General features: G+C 38.9%; 2 protein-coding genes and 2 long non-coding RNA genes across 5 annotated transcripts; 2 read left to right on the top strand and 2 right to left on the bottom strand.

Moving 5' to 3' along the window:
* The first annotated feature begins 685 nt into the window (after window positions 1-685).
* Window positions 686-5,020, top strand: LOC125222184 (ras-related protein RABC1-like). Of its 2 annotated transcripts, XM_048124673.1 has the most exons (7): window positions 686-845; window positions 924-1,099; window positions 2,193-2,261; window positions 3,880-3,945; window positions 4,186-4,307; window positions 4,443-4,571; window positions 4,708-5,020. In XM_048124673.1, the coding sequence occupies exons 2-7, from the start codon at window positions 961-963 to the stop codon at window positions 4,813-4,815; spliced, it is 633 nt and encodes a 210-aa protein (XP_047980630.1). In that variant the 5' UTR covers window positions 686-845; window positions 924-960; the 3' UTR covers window positions 4,816-5,020. The 2 variants fall into 2 exon arrangements, with proteins under 2 accessions (XP_047980630.1, XP_047980631.1); XM_048124674.1 differs by having other exon boundaries at window positions 688-1,099.
* A 1,068-nt stretch (window positions 5,021-6,088) lies between these two features.
* LOC125222183 (F-box protein SKP2A-like) lies at window positions 6,089-8,147 on the bottom strand. Its single transcript, XM_048124672.1, has 4 exons — window positions 7,769-8,147; window positions 7,079-7,427; window positions 6,856-6,997; window positions 6,089-6,690 (listed from the first exon to the last, which is right to left on the bottom strand). The coding sequence occupies exons 1-4, from the start codon at window positions 7,918-7,920 to the stop codon at window positions 6,311-6,313; spliced, it is 1,023 nt and encodes a 340-aa protein (XP_047980629.1). The 5' UTR covers window positions 7,921-8,147; the 3' UTR covers window positions 6,089-6,310.
* A 2,009-nt stretch (window positions 8,148-10,156) lies between these two features.
* On the bottom strand, window positions 10,157-10,487 carry LOC125185616. The gene is made up of 2 exons (XR_007170199.1): window positions 10,446-10,487; window positions 10,157-10,368 (listed from the first exon to the last, which is right to left on the bottom strand). It is a non-coding gene; the product is annotated as an uncharacterized LOC125185616 (long non-coding RNA).
* Window positions 10,488-10,798: 311 nt separating this feature from the next.
* On the top strand, window positions 10,799-11,579 carry LOC125185295. Its single transcript, XR_007170098.1, has 2 exons — window positions 10,799-10,898; window positions 11,356-11,579. It is a non-coding gene; the product is annotated as an uncharacterized LOC125185295 (long non-coding RNA).
* Window positions 11,580-18,775: the final 7,196 nt, after the last annotated feature.

The raw sequence follows: 18,775 nt of genomic DNA on the forward strand, positions 1-18,775 counted from the left end.
TTAAGCTAATATCAAGCAATAAACGAATAAACAACTAACAATTCATAAATGGCCAAACTGCAGCAGCAATTACCCATCCAGAAGCAATAACCAATCAAAATATTGCATACACAGATTGTCATATATTTGATCTGAAAATCAAATCTACACCTGACCCTCTCGCACTGGATTAGGAATCAATAGCGTCGGATAACTAGCTACGACTTGTAGACAGTGCCCCCTTCACCAGACGCAATCAACAATGTCGAAGTTGGAGTAATGGAGTACAGAGAGGGACGACTTAGAAGGCGATTAGGTTTTAGGAATTGCTGGTGGGAGATTAATCGAGTAGTGGGGAGGGAGAAGGACGCTGAAAATCATAAAATTGATTCTGAAAAAAAAAACGTCCTATATTAGTGGGATATACCAAATATGTGGCAATTTAAAATATTTTACAATTCCTAAAATACCCAAACAAGCATTAAGCATTATATGATACACTAACAAACAATCCATACTTTATTTCTGAAAATTAATCTTGTCACTAGTGTTATGTGGTAACTCTAACTATGGTGTCACCTAGTACTCCCCGTATAGGTTTGTGCATTGCGTCGTATTAATATTAATCTTATGGTAATGCGGGGACATGATATGGTTAATATTAAACAAATTTGTAGTATTAGTATATCTATGAAGCAAAAAAGTATTTTTCTCAAACGACCGCTTTAGGCCATTTTCCTCTCTGCTTTCTGCATTCAATCAGTGCAAAAATTATTATGGATAACTACACACATGAAATAAATTAATATTCATATTTAATCGCGTAATTGACGTTTGTATTAGATCTGTCCAGCATTCAATTCTAGGTCATATTTCCATCTGGGTTTTTGGGTGTCTTTTTTCTTGATCGGTCTATATTCCAAGTTTTAATTTTGTGGTATCAGGTTTCTTCAAAGAAAAAGGTGAGATTTTGACAAAAACATGGAATCATCCTCTGGGGCAGCGCCCGAATTTGATTATCTGTTCAAGCTGTTGATGATTGGAGATTCCGGGGTTGGAAAAAGTAGTCTTTTGCTGAGTTTCACATCTGATGCTTTCGAGGAGCTCTCTCCAACAATCGGTACCTCAATCATAATCTCTAAATATGCATGTGTTTTTTATCATATTATTCCTGTATTATTGAGTTTAGTTATCCTTGTTTAGGGCCTTGATTGATATGATTGAGGAACTGTTGTGTCATGACATAGCTAATGCATGGGTTTCTTTTGATGATATGAAGCCAATTGTCAGTTTTTTGGGGTTGGGTGATCTGTGATACTCCCTTCGTCCCATAGAAATAGGCTAATTGGGGATGACACGGGTTTTAATGTGTAATTGATAAAACAAGAAAGACGGAGAAGAGTAGTTGAAATAATGTAGTGGATAGTGGGATCCATAAATGATAATGTAAAAGCGAAAATGAGAAAAAGTTGTCATGGATGGACATGGACTATTTCTATGGGACAGAAAGGATATATGACATATTTCTATGGGATGGAGGGAGTATATTGAGTGAGGATAGCAGAAACAAAGTTGGTCCTTGTGATACTGTGGTTACATTTTTGGTAGCAGAAACAGAACTTCTAGTAGATTAGAGGTTTATGTTTGTTCCCTTCCCCGGATTGAGGCTATTCACCTAACCAACCCCTAGTCTTTTATGTTGAGTTATCTGGTTTCACACTCTGATTCCATACCCGTTTTTCTGTTAGCTTTGTAGTACAAATGAGGTTGTGTTCTGTATCTTCTATGCGATATTCAACTGTCAAAATTATCCAACAAACCTCCCCTAGAAAGTTGGTTTGTGGTCAGTGGAGCTGAACTTGATTTTGTTACATTTCTTGCTGGTTATTGTTGTTAATGGTTGCAGTGTTTGTAGTACTCAATACATTACTCATCAAGTTCTCTTACAGTCGTTATACTTTTCTACTATAAAACTGAAACCATAAATGAGTAAGTACCTACTTGTTTGGCTGTGATGTAACGAAAAACCTAGAAAAGCATGTAGTCCGAGGATGGTCTGGGTCTTAATCTTGAGAGCTTAATGCTCACTAGTTTGTTGCTTCCAGTTTTCTTGTTGTTGACACTTGAGACTGTCATTCGTTCATATATTTTTGTGTTTGCGGTCTCAAGGATATGCTACCTCTGGTGTTATAATGTTGCATTTCTATCTACAGGAGTGGATTTTAAGGTAAAACACTTAACACTTGGAGGAAAGAAATTGAAGCTTGCAATCTGGGACACAGGTTAGAATGCTGCCATGACCTGCAGTTCGCTAATTAAAGGCCAATATTATCGTCACGTAGGGAAGATATTAGTTTTCCTGAAACGACCTAAATAAATAATGAAAGTAAACTCAAATCTGTGTTCATTGTTTTCCCTTTCCTTGCTTGTGATTTGTCATGATCAAATTTTGCTTTAATTCTTTATCAAGCAATAGATCATAGATGAGGCTTTTGAAGTTGAAAAATATATGGAAGTCGAAGAACTAAATTTACTCAGTTAATTAAATGTGCCTGTGATTTAAAAACTATAGCATATGTTAAACTAAGCCCATTGTGCTGAAATAGAACAATATTCTGCTTCCAGAGGCAGAGCTATGGTGGGGCCAGGGGGGCCCTCGGGCCCCTCACCCATTGGTGTAATACCTATATATATTATATGTATGCAGTTTCAAACATGCTATGAGCTAGAGTAGTTGGTCCGAATTTCAGCCTCATGACCGGGAGGTCGTGTGGTCGATTCCCTCCTGCGCCATTTTTATTATTTAGGAATTTGTTCTTTCTATTATGGGTTCATTTTTGTTTTTATAAATTCATATTCTATTAGATTTGTAATACTAGTAAAATTGTTTTAGGAATTTGTTCTTTCTATTATGGATTCATTTTTGTTTATTAAATTCATATTTTATTAGATTTATAATATTAGTAAAATTGTTTTTAAAGCTATGCTTGCAGTTCATTTGCTTTATTTTTTCTTTTCTAATTAGTACCTTTTTGTTGATTTTTTCACATTCATTTATATTTCATGGATTTGCTATGCTTGCAGTTCATTTGCTTTATTTTTTCTTTTCTAATTAGTACCTTTCTGTTGATTTTTTCACATTCATTTATATTTCATGGATTTTCTCACGTCAGAAACTTCCATTAATGTTTTTTACAAGTAATTTTGTATAAATCATTTTCAAAAAATGATTTTTACAGTTTAAGAATAAAAAATAGTTCTTCTATTGCATAAATATTTTAAAATATTACTCCATATGATTAGTAAAATCAAATTTAATGCGATGCCCTTTATTATAAAATATTTGGAATAGAAAATAACACTTTGATGTAATAAATATATGTTATTATTAGTAAAATTGGTGCTATGCTCTAAAACTTTTAATCACTAATTACTTTTCTCGTCCTTCATTTTTCACGCGTGGCTTTTTATATTGCTCACATTCGAGTTATTTTCGTGTCGTTTGTATTGAACACACTCAATAAACTTTTTAGTGGTAGTTTGGGCCCCCCCACCATTAAATTTCTGGCTCCGCCGCTGTCTGCTTCTATATGAAATCATTACGATTGTACATTATACCACATGTAACTGAGAATCTATCTCAGTTACTATATAACATTACAATTAACTGATTAGCTGTATGTGCTTGATTGCTTTGCATAGAAAACAACTCCTAAAACATTATACAGACTAAATTGCAAAAAAGTTTGAAAACACGCACTAAATCACAATTTTAAAGGCCTTTCTCCCCCAGCTTTGGAAAAAACGTTCTATTTGCATGTGTATCTGTTTTGTATAGATCTATATTACTTCATACTTATTAATTTACATGGCTTGCCAATCTAACGCCTCATTTTGCAGCTGGGCAGGAAAGATTTCGAACTTTGACTAGTTCCTACTACCGAGGTGCTCAAGGAGTCATCATGGGTATGTTCAAATATTTTTGTTTGTGTTTCCTTGTTGCTCTTGTACTTTTGTTCTTGAGTGATTTTCCGGAACTGTAAATCTTATTTCTTGTCACGTTACTCCTTTACCCACATCATAAATACCTTGTAAACACTGATTTTTAAATCTACATTTAATGGTTTCTTTTGCTTTCATTTCTTAGCATAATAACTTTGTCTTTACTAGTTTCTTATCCCAAATACCATTTGTTCTGTGATGCAGTATATGATGTGACACGACGAGACACCTTTACGAATCTTTCTGATATTTGGGCTAAAGAAATTGATCTCTACTCCACAAATCAAGATTGCATCAAGATGCTAGTTGGCAACAAAGTAGATAAGGTATTCTCCTTGTTAGCTCTAGCTGATGCTGATTAATTAATAGGAATCCCATCTTCCGAAAATTGGTTAAATTACATGCTGTAATGTCATAGGAAATTTCTATTACAAGCTTGCTAAAGTTCGCATCTTTTGCAGGACAGTGAAAGGGTTGTCAGCAAAAAAGAAGGGATCGACTTTGCAAGGGAATATGGCTGCCTCTTCATTGAATGTAGTGCCAAAACTCGTGTCAACGTGGAGCAGTGTTTTGAGGAACTCGTCTTGAAGGTCAGTAGGTTTGCATATCCATGAGTTATTTCTTTTTTCAAACATGTAAGGATGTTAGAATGTGTAGAATAGTTGTATAGCAAGCTCTTAGCGCTAGATAAGTGTGCTAAAATCGTATTTTGTGTTTAATCGACAGATCTTGGATACGCCAAGTCTCTTGGCGGAGGGCTTAGCTGGTAATAAAAAGAACATTTTCAAGCAGAAGCCTCCCGTGTCTACAGATGCATCGAGCAGTTGCTGCTGAATCTTTAACCATATGCTTTTTCAGTTTCTTGTTGAGGTTTTGATCCAAAGACGCATCTGCAACTCATTTCTTGCATATTTTCATGCGTTGCTTCTTAAGTTATCTAACAATGCTTATTTGTTTGATCTCAGTGTATTTTTGAATTCACCCATGGATAATCGCAAAAGAAAAAAGTATAATACACGTAGTCTTCGAGTTAGTTTCAGCTATACTTCTCACATTTACCATTATACTAAACTTTGAGGGCGAGTGGGCTTCACTGTCCAACACCAGCATGCCATGTGGGAGGGTGCGCTGACCCATCCGCTTCCCAGCGTGAGTCACTTGGCGAGATGGGCCAGTAGCAACTCTGTCTTGCATGTGGCTCGTCCCAGAGACGGAGACAGGGTCGAACCACGTTGCGGCTGCCCTAATACGTTAGTTTTTAAAGATAAAGATGAATATAATAAAAATTATAAAATCCACCCTCACCGCTATCCACACCGCCAGATTGAACATACATTTGCATGTCAAAGACTTAGGTACAAGTATAACAAATTTGCAATGCTATTTGTTGGAAACTTCAATTTCTTCCATTTGAGCAAATTCCCTCCCTTACAATTCCAATCGACAGTCGATAAGAAATCAAGTGAACAAGAGAGAAAATAAATTTACAGAAATTGCAATTTCAGAATCTGGACTGTTGAAACTACTATTTGAGTTAATAGTCAGCATATGTAGGTGGAATGATTTTCATAAAAAATGAAAAGACAAGATAAGTACCAAAAATCATAACTACAAAAAGATAACAAGGCAATAAATATAGTTAGATGAGAAGTGATATATCCAACCTCTACCACATCTCAAACTCATCACATCTCATAAACAATGAGGACATCCATTTGGTATGTGGCCATTGTTGCTTCACTGGCGGTTTCACCGTCCGAAACATGCGTGAAAATCGAGCAAGTCGCAACGGGACGATCAGTGGAGTCGAAGCCCGAGTGGAGAGTCAGCGCGAGGAACGGATGCCGGGGCCGGTGCACCATCACCCTGTTGAAGCTTATGTGTCCCAAATTTTTATCTACCATTCGTGTAAAACCTCCTCTCATTTCGATTGATCCAGACGGCCATTGTCTCATTAACATCAAAATATATCCTGCCAAATCCATCTTTTTCACCTATGCTTGGGATCCCATTCAATTCCAACTTCTATACTTGAACAAAACTTGCTCTTAGGTAGAGGTTTTTCAACTGTATGCATCGTTCTGTTCATCTATGTTTGGAAATCTAATAGCATGTAAATTGTTGAACTCTGCACAAATTCGAATTTGTATAAATAAACTTCATTTTCTGATCAATAGCCATCTAAATACATTCCTAATTTTGGTAAAAAGTTCGATGATCTCTTGGCTATTATACAATGAAAGTTATGTACAAGATGAAGCAGTTTAAAAAGATTCAACCAAGTCCTTCACTATCATACAAACAAGATTCTATAAACACAGCCGTGAATTCAGTGAGCTAAGCGAGGCAGTGCAGTCGAGCCACGGTGTGCCTGGACAGCACAAGCACAATGCACCGATGTTAAGTTGAGACAGCCGCTGATGATCAGAGAATGACGACCCGAGCAAGTGTGGAGAGCAGGAAATGAGTCGCACAGCGCCTGTACTGCTGGAGGCGTTAAGGCAGTGCACTGGCTGATATTCAGATTCGTAAGGCCTTCCTCCTCCTCCTCATACCTGTTCTTCACAGACGCCCACGACACTTCATGCTTTCCCTTCATTCGACTCTGTGCCAGCGAGTACATGGCTCGATCCGTGATGTTCTGGCAGTAGTACAGACCTAGGGACCTCAGATGACGGCAGCTGTTGGCCAGAGCTACTACGCTGTCGTCTGAGATATCGTCGAACCAGCACACATTAAGCCAACTATAACGACATTTTGTACAAATGAAATCAACACTAGGTTTATCTCACGATAAGCCTAGTGTTGAAATTCTGCAAAAGGCACCTCAGATACTAAATTCTGTTGGGAAGAGCACGAGTTTGAAGAGAATACCAGTTATGAGAACACATCCGCACAAGTCGATAGCTCTGAGGTCGGGGCAGCCGTAGGCTAAGTTCATAATGCCTTCATCACCAACGCGATCACACCAACCAAGGTTCAAATATTGTAATTCGTTGCAGTTGTATCCAATGGACTACACAAAAACAGCGAAACGAAATTGAAAAAAACCTTCCCAATACCAAAAACGCGTAAACAGAAGCAAACACCACAGTACCTTTAGGGCCCTATCAGAGGCAGTCCCAACACACCCACAAAGATTTAGAAATTTCAATTTTCTGCAACAGCCAGTTAGATATCCGAGGGCAGAGTCACTGAAGGCCGAGCAGCCACTTATATTGAGCTTCTCGAGATCGGGACAGCCACGAGCTATGGCATACAGAGACCGGTCTGTAAGAAGGAAACTCTTGCTGAGATCCAACTCTCGCAGTTCGTGGCAATGGCTCGTGATTTCCTCAACAGCGTCGTCTTGGAGCTGAGGTACATCTTGTCGTAGAATCAGAGATTGCAGTTTTGTGAATTTGGGAGCCAGAGAAAGGACCAGACTGTTCATGTTTCTCTTGCACCTGAGGAAACATAAACCGCCATTTCAACGAAAAGTTCTGCAACGAAACCGGAAAACGCTCTACAATGCAATCACACATTTGATATATGCAATAGCAGAATGGAAAGTAAAGATCGAATCACCCAATTTTAGAATGTATAGCTATCAAAACAGAGTCCTCTGTTTCTTGAAACATGTTTCTAACTATCAAACAGTTCATCTCACTTGGTTTATTCTAAACTCTTTGCAGATTATGAAATTAGCATTTAATTGATGGTCAAAGGCATACATAAAGTATAGAGAAATCTGAAATAGAGTTAACATCTAAGTTTTAATTTAGTAATTTGATGAAAATGTGGATACCAAGATAAAGAGAGACGAGTGATGCCCCAAGAAAGGGAATCTCTCCAGCCGCGGCAGACGGCAGAAGCAACCACAGCCGTCCGATCATCTAGCAGAGACAGAATCCTCAACAGAAGCTCCACCGGAATATCATTCCACTCAATAATCTCCATATTCTGCTCTTCCGATTCACCACGTACTACTCTCTTTATATAGAATCCAAAAGCAGAAAAGCCAAGATGATAAAGTTGCTTCCTTTTCTAATTCTGTCAACCACAAAATCAAAGGATGTAAGAAGTTTAATTTAAAGAAGAAAAGGCATTGAAACTGTTTAAGCTCTTCGAATTCGGGCGCTAGTAGTGGATACTGCTCACGGAACTCCGTGCTATACCAGAGGTGTTTCTTTTCGCCGTGCCATTTAGAAAAATTTTAAAATAAAGAAAGAATAAAATAAAAAATAAAAAATGAAAAATGAAAAAAATAAAATAAAATAAAAAAATAATAATAAAAAAAATAAAACTATAAAAATATAAATAAGTGAAATGATTGTATTATTATGAAATGTATCTAATACTCCCTCCTTCGTTTCTTCATAGTTGAGATGAAATTTTTCACCACGGAGTTTTAGAAATGAATGTTGAGTGTATTAAATAAATAGATAAAAAAATAAGAGAGAGAAAAAGATAGAGAGAATAAAGTATAAAGTGAATAAAGTAGAGAGAATAAAGTAGAGAGAATAGAATAAGAAATTTTTTTTTACCATATATAGAAATGACTCAATTATAAAAAAAAATTTAAAATAGAAAAATGACTTAATTATGAAAAAATGAAGGGAATATAAATAAAGGGAGTCACAGTCTAAAGTTCAGATATTTTTATTCTAAAAAAACTGAAGCACAATAAAATATTTTCTTGAAATAATAATATTTCCGAATTTTTTGGCATGAGTGTGGAAACATGAAGTCCACGTGTTGCATGGGCAGAAGAGGTGTGTTACTGTAAGCCATGTATTTTGTCATTTCCTTTTCATTGGGCCGAATTTATTTTGTAGTAGTATGTTGGTGTAGCCCCCCTCTGAGTCTCATAGCTCTGTCGTTGTATTTCCCCTAACCTCCTCCTGTCGTTGGTATGAAACTTCACGGATCAAACCACTCTAAATAGTTACTCACTCCGTTCGTAAATAGGAGTTTCATTTTTTCATTTTAGTTCATTCGTAAGTACTATAAATGATAAAGAGACCTCACATTCCACCAACTCATTGTACTCATATTTCATTTAAAACTAATATATACAAGTGGACCCCATATTAAACTAACTTTCTTCCACTCATTTTTCTTAACATTTCTTAAATACCGTGCCGGAATGAAATGAGACTCCTATTCGTGGACGGAGGGAGTATCTTTTAGGATATATGAGGATTTGGCTGTGTACGTTCAAATATATTAATATGATATTTTCTGCTTTAGACAAAGTCTTTATAATTTTATTTTTGAGATTGTCTCTAAAAGGAACACGACCATAAGATCATGTAGGTCTTGATTGAGACAATACAGAAACATCGGAGAACCTGCAAGCAATCAAATGAACCCCGACTCTCTGATAAATCTGTGTTCAACGATACACACCCAAATTCCACATTAATATGATATTAACCGATTTAAATAAAGCTTTCACGGTTTTGCTTCTGAGACACTATTTCAAAGGATCTCACACCCAACTCATTATTCTAGTGGAGGATTGCATTTATATACTGCTTGCGCTCTTTCAACGAGGGATGATTTAAAATTGAACCCCAATAGAACCGCATTATTAATTTAGGGGCTACACGATAGGAGACCAAAAATCATTTTTATTAACGGTACCAAAAATATATAGAAAATAATTTTTTTTAAAGGCACCAAAAATTTGATGTTCTAGTTTTAGCGTATTATTAACTGCCAATAGACATAACACTAGTAATCATGTCCATACAGATTATAATCAGATTTGAAGTGCTGCAATTATAATATGATGCACTATTCAACTTGGACTACTTAAATATTTTTGGATTTTGATTACTAAAAATCAACAATCAATTAAGAAAGTAACTAAAACACTTGATCATTACTCATACGTAACAACTTTAGGATTTCATAAACTCTTATGATATTCTAACTATTAATTACTACTTCCTTCGTCCCACAAAAGATGACTCGCTGTAATACCCGCACCATTAGTTTGCTTTTGATATATTAATGTGGAACTAGAAATGTAACGTCCTCTCTTTTCGTGAAGTTTTAGTGGATCTCGAGCCTTTAATGAAACTTAATCTTTTTAGTTGCGAAGTAAAAACTAAAGAAGTAAGTGAGCAAGTTAAAACAGACTAAAGACACACTTCGGAAAAATAAAATGTTTCGAATGGTTTACATAGGCAACAAAATGAACAACTAATGGAATAGGTTACATGGATCAAAGTCCTTAAAGAAAGAAAACAAGGAAAGGAAAATATAAATTGTGGAGTGCATTTCGGGCCTTTTCTCCAGGCCCAATTTAGGGCCCGTTTCGGGCAGCCCGTCGGCCCAGACATCAAATCCAGGCCCGCTCGAAGTGCAGCTAGGTGGGAGCTAAGATTCCTCTCTCACCTGCAAGATAAAAACAAGTTTTAATGGCCATGGGACAAGAGTAATTAATGGAATACTTATAGAGGGGAAGAAACAACCTTTCTTTTCCTATGAAGATCAAGGACTTACCCAAAAAGGGGTAATAGTCCGCAAATTAATTCCACGAGGATAAGTCTAATTTTTCCGGAAATTAGCAATGAGTGCTCAAATGATTAATTTTAAGAAATTACGATACGCTAACGATGAATAGACCTCGAGCCAAATTTTTAGTACTTAAATGAATGGCTTAGGAGGTAACACCCTCAAGTTAAGCGAATAATTTTTCTAATTTAATTAAATCTACTGATTTAATTAATATTCAAGAATTCTAGAACTCTTCTAGAAAATTTAGAGGAAGAATAAAATGATCACGCACTTAGGATGCATTCATGTTTAAGCTTAACGGATATCTCAAAATCTAATTAAGTATCATTTTATTTCCTAAAGGGACGTCTTCGAACGTCATCTAAGACCAAGTTAAGGAAATTTCGGAAGGAGCTTTAGCTTTTGAGGTGGGCATTCTTTCAAAACGTGATTTCAGTATGAAAATGTGAATCTTTGCTCAAGTATATTGTCATGCCATGTTTTGTTTTATGATTACCTATCTGCTTGGCTATGCCAATTTAGTTAAATCGAATTCGGGTCCCAGTAGGGCCGCAAACCCTACTCGGACTAGTGTACACATAAGGGGACCGTGAGCTAACAAAGGAGTTGGCCGGTCCAGTGACCGTCGTGGAATGTGGCCACATTCCCGGTTCACATCAGTTTCAGATATGGTATATCTATGTTATGTGATTGCGCAATCAAATCTTTACTAAAGGAAAAGTATTTTAGTGACTCGGGTCTTTTAAGTAAAACCCCGTGATCACTCAACTGTGGCATTGACAATTAAAGATAGAACCATTTTTGGCAATGTGCCCACTGAGTATATCAAATACTCAGCCCTGCATGTTATTTTCAAATGTGCAGGTTGAACGTGGACGAGCAGGCGAAGGTGTTGGGACAAGCATTTTAAATAAGTAGTTAGGTAGCCCAAAGTAGCATGTCTTCATACGTGCTATTTTGTCTTGGACTCTTCCGCTGCAAATCTAGAATTATGTGCTAGAAAGCTATGAACTTAGTCTTGATACTCTGAACACGTTTTGACTATGTACCCATATGCCTTTGATACTATTGATTTAAGTGATTTCATCCTTTTTATTGTTGTCCCTTGATTATTGAGAATTGTTTAGTCGCGAAATAGCTACGCTCACTAGCACTAGGGAGTTGTGGTCGTGACAGAGTGGTATCAGAGCACCGTTCTTTCGCTCTGGACCCAAGAACCTTCTTTCAAGCCTTAGTCTAGAATGATAGCACTAGGCTAGAACATGACTTAAATGGAAAGTTAAAGGACCCAACACCTCGACTCGTCACGTTCAACCGCAACAATGAGGTAAAGTCGTACCTCTTTCAAAATGTTTCAGTTATAAGAATTTTCAAAAATTATTTCGAATTTCAAGGGGAAATATTGTATCTCTTTCATTTACATAGATACTAAATTTGCTATGCAAAATTTGATTATTTGCATCAGATGCCAACGTGTCATGATGTTGTGCATGCTCAAAATCTTAAAGTGTGAGACCATGACTAATGCATGCAAACATAGAGTGCCTAGGAGGTATGTTACACTAGCACTTTGAACATAGTTGTAAGTGGATAACTGTAACATCACTTTCTTGAGTGATAGGACAAATCCTCAACTATAATTATTAGTCGTAACAAAGTGATGAATCTCTACTTGGAACTTGGGATTTCCTAGGACGATCTTATAATGTTCCAACTCTCGAAAGATGAATAAGGGAGTGCCATCTCCGAAGTTGGAATGGACGATTTTAATCAACAGTAATTACTTGGATTCTGAACCTCCTTAACAGCAGTGCTCGTTGTCTATATCAGACTTTGGATTGACTTTCATCTTTACGAGTAACGCATCCCAATTCTTATTTTCTATGAAAGTTGTGACTCACTTCAAGTTTTCGACTGTAGTCCTTTGACATCGTTCATAAAGAGTAATGCCATGACTTGTAAGCACCAACCTTATACCTCTCATTTCTAAAGATGCTTACAATCATGACCTTCAGAATAATCTCACTCTTCGGACATTCTCCGAACCCCCTTGAAAATGATGTCCTCTCATCTATTTAAGACTTTTGATTGACTCACATTTTTGCAAGTAATACGACACTATCATCTTAACTTTCAGTTCCCGAAAGCGGATTACTCCTATTTTCTCAAACACCTTTATTGGTTGTTGTCTTCTATGACTTACAATGTATAAGAACAAAAACTCTTAAATTCTTTAACTCAGGTAATAAAACTTCATTGTTAAGTTGCTTACTTGACCTCCAAAAGATTTATGCCGCTCAAACATTTTTTTTATGATGGCATATTATGTGGGGACTTTTGTTCACCTCTCTATTTTACAACTATGTTGGTGGTGGCATCTTTCTTTGAGGAATGGAACTCTTTCTAGCTCAGTTCCATCACACATATTGTTTCTAGCTCGTAAATTATTCTGTAACACTAAGTTAAGGCTAGTGTATTGCATATCCCTTGATGTATTGGACCTATTTGATCGTTCCAAAAAGTTTCTTTCACCTTGGTTGCCTCTAACCAAACTTGCGAACCCATTGACTTGATTCCACAATATCACATTATGATGTCGTTAAACCATGATAAACATTGATTCGTGGCAATTGCCTGTATTTCTAAACTCTTCCATGACTGATAAACTCGGGCTTTGACATGTTGAAACCATCATCCTTAATGTTCAGATCTTTTCAATTTGAGCCGACAATTGAAATATCCTATATGGTAGCCCACTATTGAAATTGAGAGATAATTCAACTTCATCCTATTTTCATGATCCATCTCATGTTATTTCAAGCTTCCATCAGAAGTGAGTTCACAATCTCATGGGTTTACCTAAGACCATTCGAACCACGTAGTTCTCTGATTGGTCATGATAAGTTCAATTGACCTCAGTGTTTGCCTTCAAAATAAATTGTCGCAGCTTGATTAAAGAAATTTTCAACCATGCTTCTTCTACGCAATTTCAGATCCTATCCAAGTTAAGACTGATCGATAAATCGTCGAGTTCTTAATACAAGACTCTCATGGAAGGCATAGCCTTAATTCCGTATAGATACAGATGACCGACATACATGCAGAAGCAATACGCCAACCAGAAGCGACGGTATAAATAACAACATGAAAAGTTGACTATTCGCACCTGTGTGCCACCTGTAACGAGCTACTAAGGGATGGAATGTTACGCTATTTACGCAGGTAATAGGACACAAAAAGAGAACTGTAAATGAGTCTTATATACGTATAGACCTAATGACTCTTCGTCGCGCAAGACTTATTTAACTAAGCAATTCAGTGATTGGCGGGCAAATAACGAAGTGAACTAAGAGAGACACAAGAAATGGAGATCAAGATCATCGTTAGGAAACGAAATCTAGTGAAAATATGAGCACTCTCATAGATTACGTTTTAAAGAGCGGATGTCTTCGACAAGAGGAAAATCGTCCGAGATGTGGCACAATAAAACCAACGAATGAAGGAACGATCGGGAAAATGGAAACGTATTTCAAATGAGAATAAGAAGCAACAACTTGCCCCAAAACCATCGCAGAATGGCGGTAGACAAACCGATCTCAATAAGAAGGTTGAGTACCGACCTAAGGTCTCTCCCTGCGCTCAGTGATCAAGAAACCACCGTGGAAAGTGCACAGTTAGGACACATAGGTGCCTTAATAGTAGCAGAAGCGCACATTTCTCCAGGGAATGTCGAACAAGAATACTAGGACAGGAGGGAGACATGACTATCAAGGGCAGCGTCAGCAGCTGCAGGCACTTCAAACTGAGCCGAGAAGAAAGGCAGTCCCAGCCCCACCCCAGCGGCAGCTACGCCAGAGGCTTCCCACTCAGGCCAGAGCTTTTGCACTGAGACAGAAGCAGCCTAAGATGGAGCAAGGGAACCAGGAGCAGGGCAATCTGGCAGGTATGGGAACTCTCCTCAACATACCTATTGCCATTTTGTTTGATACTGGTGCATCACACTCGTTCATATCAGCACCTTGCGTGGATACTTTAGAACTACCTACTGATGCAATCGAACATAAGATGAGGGTGTCCTCACCCGTAGGAGGCCTTATAGATATCTCACGAACTTGCTCAAACGTAGAATTCACTATGGGAAACCTTAAGTTAGTGGCTCACAATTTGCATGTGATGTTGATGTGGAGCGTCGACATCATATTGGGAATGGATTGGTTAGCCGAAAACTACGCTACCATTCTTTGTAAGGAAAGGCAGATCTCGCTGCAATACCCAGGGAAGGAACCCACAATCTTCCACGGAATCTCCATGAGGCGACGAAAGTCCATAATTTCTGCACTACAAGCAACCACTATGATAAGGAAAGGATACCCTGCATACCTCGTTTACCTGAATGGAGAAGAGAAAGAGGACCGTAAGATTGAAGATGTAGCAGTGGTACGAGAATTTCCAGATGTCTTCCCAGACGCACTACCTGGATTGCCGCCAGACAGGCAATTAGAATTCACAATCGATCTCGAACCAGGATCGGCCCCAGTATCGAAGGCACCATACAGAATGGCGCCTAAGGAGTTAGAAGAACTCAAGATACAGTTACAGGAACTACTAGACCTAGGCTTCATCCGACCCAGTGTGTCACCATGGGGCGCACCAGTGCTCTTCGTGAAGAAGAAGGACGGAACACTGAGAATGTGTATCGACTACCGAGAGTTGAACAAGCTGACGCTCAAGAACAAGTATCCTCTACCGAGGATTGATGACCTTTTTGACCAACTTCGAGGGGCCGGTGTATTCTCAAAAATGGACTTGAGATCAGGCTATCACCAACTGAAGGTCCGACATGACGATGTACCCAAGACGGCGTTCCGCACCAGATATGGCCATTACGAATTCACTGTAATGCCTTTTGGGCTTACAAATGCCCCGGCGGTGTTCATGGACCTAATGAACCGCGTGTTCCACCCATACTTGGACAAGTTCGTCCTAGTCTTTATAGATGATGTACTTATCTATTCGAAGAACGAGAAGGAACACGAGGAACATCTGAGAACCACCTTAGAGACGTTGAGAGCCGAAAAGCTCTATGCTAAGTTTAGCAAGTGTGAGTTCTGGCTTAACGAGGTGAATTTCCTTGGACATATAGTAACGGCAGAAGGGATCCGAGTGGACCCTACAAAGGTGGAAGCAGTACAACGTTGGCAGTCACCAACAACACCTAATGAGATTCGAAGTTTCTTAGGTTTGGCTGGATATTATCGAAGGTTTATTGAAGGATTTTCTAAAATAGCCAGACCAATGACTCAACAGCTCAAGAAAGGAGCTAAGGTCAATTGGACGCCGGAGTGTGAGGCAAGCTTCCAGTTGTTAAAAGAAAAATTGACCACCGCACCAGTCCTAGCCGTGCCAGCACCAGGAGCAGGCTATGTGGTGTACACCGATGCATCAAAGATCGGACTCGGATGCGTATTGATGCAGGATGGCAAGGTGATTGCTTATGCGTCACGCCAACTCAGGCCGCACGAGTTAAACTACCCCACTCATGATCTGGAACTAGCGGCAGTGGTACATGCCTTGAAGATTTGGAGACATCACCTCTACGGAGTTCGATGTGAGATCTTCACGGACCACAAGAGCCTTAAGTACTTTTTCGAGCAGAAGGATTTAAATATGCGACAACGCAGATGGCTCGAATTAGTCAAGGATTATGACTGTGGTATAAATTACCACCCAGGCAAGGCGAATGTAGTGGCAGATGCCTTGAGCAGGAAGGCTACACCCCAAGTGGCCACCTTCCTCACACAGAATGAGGAGCTTATACGCGAATTTGCTAAGATGCGACTAGAGGTAGTGAGAGCACCAGAGACGGTGGAAAGTAGGATCGCCACTTTAGTGATTGAACCAGACTTAAGGGCCAGAATTGTTGAGGCTCAAAGGAGTGATGAAGCATTGGAGAAAATTCGTCTTAAAGTGAGGACGGGAAAAGAGGTGAGTTACCGCGAAGAAGCGGATAACGCACTCACTTTTGAAGGAAGATTATGTGTGCCCAATGACGAGGCTCTCAGAAATGAGATCATGAGCGAAGCTCATGAAACACCCTACACTGCCCACCCAGGAGGTACAAAGATGTATCAAGATACGAAGAAACAGTTTTGGTGGGATGGCATGAAGAGGAGCATAGCGTCGTTTGTAGAAAGGTGCCTAGCATGTCAACAAGTGAAGGCTCTACATCAACGACCCTATGGGAAATTGCAACCCCTGGAAATTCCCGAGTGGAAATGGGAGCACATTGCGATGGATTTCGTGACAGGATTGCCAAAGTCCCAACGGGGAAATACAGCTATTTGGGTGATTATAGATCGCCTCACCAAAAGCGCTCACTTTGTACCAGTTCGTATCACTTACGGATCGGACAAGTTAGCTCAGATCTATGTGCAAGAGATCATACGCTTACATGGAATACCGGTAACAATCACATCAGACCGTGATCCAAAATTTACTTCTAGATTTTGGATAAGCCTGCAGCAAGAGCTGGGCACTAGATTGAATTTCAGTACTGCATTCCATCCACAGACAGATGGGCAGTCTGAAAGAACGATCCAGACCTTGGAAGATATGCTGAGAGCCGTGGTGCTCGATCGTGGAGGAAAGTGGGAGCCAGTGTTACCACTCATAGAGTTTGCTTACAACAACAGTTACCAGGCAACTATAAACATGGCCCCGTATGAAGCACTGTATGGAAAGAAATGTAGATCACCGCTTTACTGGGATGAGGTCGGTGAGAGAAAGACGCTTGGACCGGATTCTGTAGAGGAAATGATAGAGATCGTCCGCCAGATCCGTGAGAGAATCAAGGAAGCTCAAGACAGGCAGAAGTCTTACGCGGATGCTCGCCGAACCGACCTGCAGTTCAAGGCGGGAGACAAAGTTTTTCTAAAAGTATCTCCGTCTAAAGGGATTACGAGATTTGGCGTCAAGGGCAAGCTAAGACCACGTTTCATCGGACCCTACGAAATTCTAGAAGAAGTCGGTCCTGTGGCGTACAGATTGGCACTCCCACCGAGTTTCGGGAATGTGCACAATGTCTTTCACGTGTCACAATTGAGGAAATACGTGTTCGACCCGAAACACATAGTCCACCAAGAAGAAATGGTTTTGGAACCAGACTTAAGCTATGAAGAGAAACCAGAGGCAATCTTGGATAGGAAGGTCAAGGAATTGAGGAATAAATCTATTGTAACGGTGAAAGTTCTATGGAAGCACCATGGTCACGAGGAAGCTACGTGGGAACTGGAAGACAAGATGAAGGAAAAGTACCCAGAGCTTTTTGAGTAACTTAAGCAAAATTTCGGGACGAAATTTTCGTTAAGGAGGGTAGAATGTAATACCCGCGCCAGTAAACAACAAGACTCAAGAAAAAAAAGAGAAAAACTTTCAACCCTCAAAAGTACTAAAATAGCCAGCAGCTTACACTTAAGGAAAATGGCAGTAATACCTTTGTTAGTGTAGACCAAAAGACTTACCAAAGGAAGCAAAGTCAGTTCGAACTCCACTGCTCCCAACAGCCCCTGCATTCTCTCGCTTGTACCTGCATAAAATCAAACAAAGTGTATTAATGCAAGAGTACTTATGCATAGACAAAACACCAAGCTTAATTAAATAAAAGGGGTGGTGAAGAATCAGCAAAAAGGATTGTTGCTGCAATATACCCTTAGTATACCACCAAGTTTCAGTTAAAGTTGCTTCAAAAGATCAAAGAAGAGAGAGATATGCTGCTGGATAGAAACAAGAGTTTCAGCAGCCTCATTTAAGGCTCACAAGTACACCAATCTGCCTATAAATTTCCCTCCACACCACATTCAACTCCCTTTCACACACACTTCAAAATTTCAGCATAAACCGAGAGTAGAGGGTGGAACAAGGTGAACGGCAGCAAAGACAGCCATCCTTTCGATTTTCCAGAGGTATTACACCTCCATCTTTTTCTTCCAATCAATTCTCATGTCATCATATAGAAGCTCTATAACTTAGAAGTCTCAATCAACATGTTAAATCTTAAGTAAGATCAGTAGACCCCCAAACCTTCCTTTTCTTTCATTTTTACAAGCATATGCACAAATAATTGATAGTAGAATCTGCCCAAGTAACATCAACAAATACACAACAAGTTTAACATCATTTTCCACCACTAAGCCAGCCATAACAGTAAGACAAATGCTCCAAAATCACTGAATTCATGAATAAACATGAATTCATGAATTCATGAATTCCACTACAACCTAGCAAT

Source organism: Salvia hispanica, chromosome 4 (assembly GCF_023119035.1).
Source record: "Salvia hispanica cultivar TCC Black 2014 chromosome 4, UniMelb_Shisp_WGS_1.0, whole genome shotgun sequence".
Classification (NCBI taxonomy): domain Eukaryota; kingdom Viridiplantae; phylum Streptophyta; class Magnoliopsida; order Lamiales; family Lamiaceae; genus Salvia; species Salvia hispanica.

Bases quoted from the DNA above. Each gene is read 5' to 3' on its own strand.
- LOC125222184 (XM_048124673.1), top strand. From the start codon at position 961: ATGGAATCATCCTCTGGGGCAGCGCCCGAATTTGATTATCTGTTCAAG. The intron at 4,308-4,442 runs GTATTCTCCTTG...CATCTTTTGCAG, and splicing joins TTGGCAACAAAGTAGATAAG to GACAGTGAAAGGGTTGTCAG. The intron at 4,572-4,707 runs GTCAGTAGGTTT...TTTAATCGACAG, and splicing joins TTGAGGAACTCGTCTTGAAG to ATCTTGGATACGCCAAGTCT.
- LOC125222183 (XM_048124672.1), bottom strand. From the start codon at position 7,920: ATGGAGATTATTGAGTGGAATGATATTCCGGTGGAGCTTCTGTTGAGG. The intron at 7,428-7,768 runs GTATCCACATTT...ATGTTTCCTCAG, and splicing joins ACTCGTCTCTCTTTATCTTG to GTGCAAGAGAAACATGAACA. The intron at 6,691-6,855 runs GTATTCTCTTCA...ACGATATCTCAG, and splicing joins CGGATGTGTTCTCATAACTG to ACGACAGCGTAGTAGCTCTG.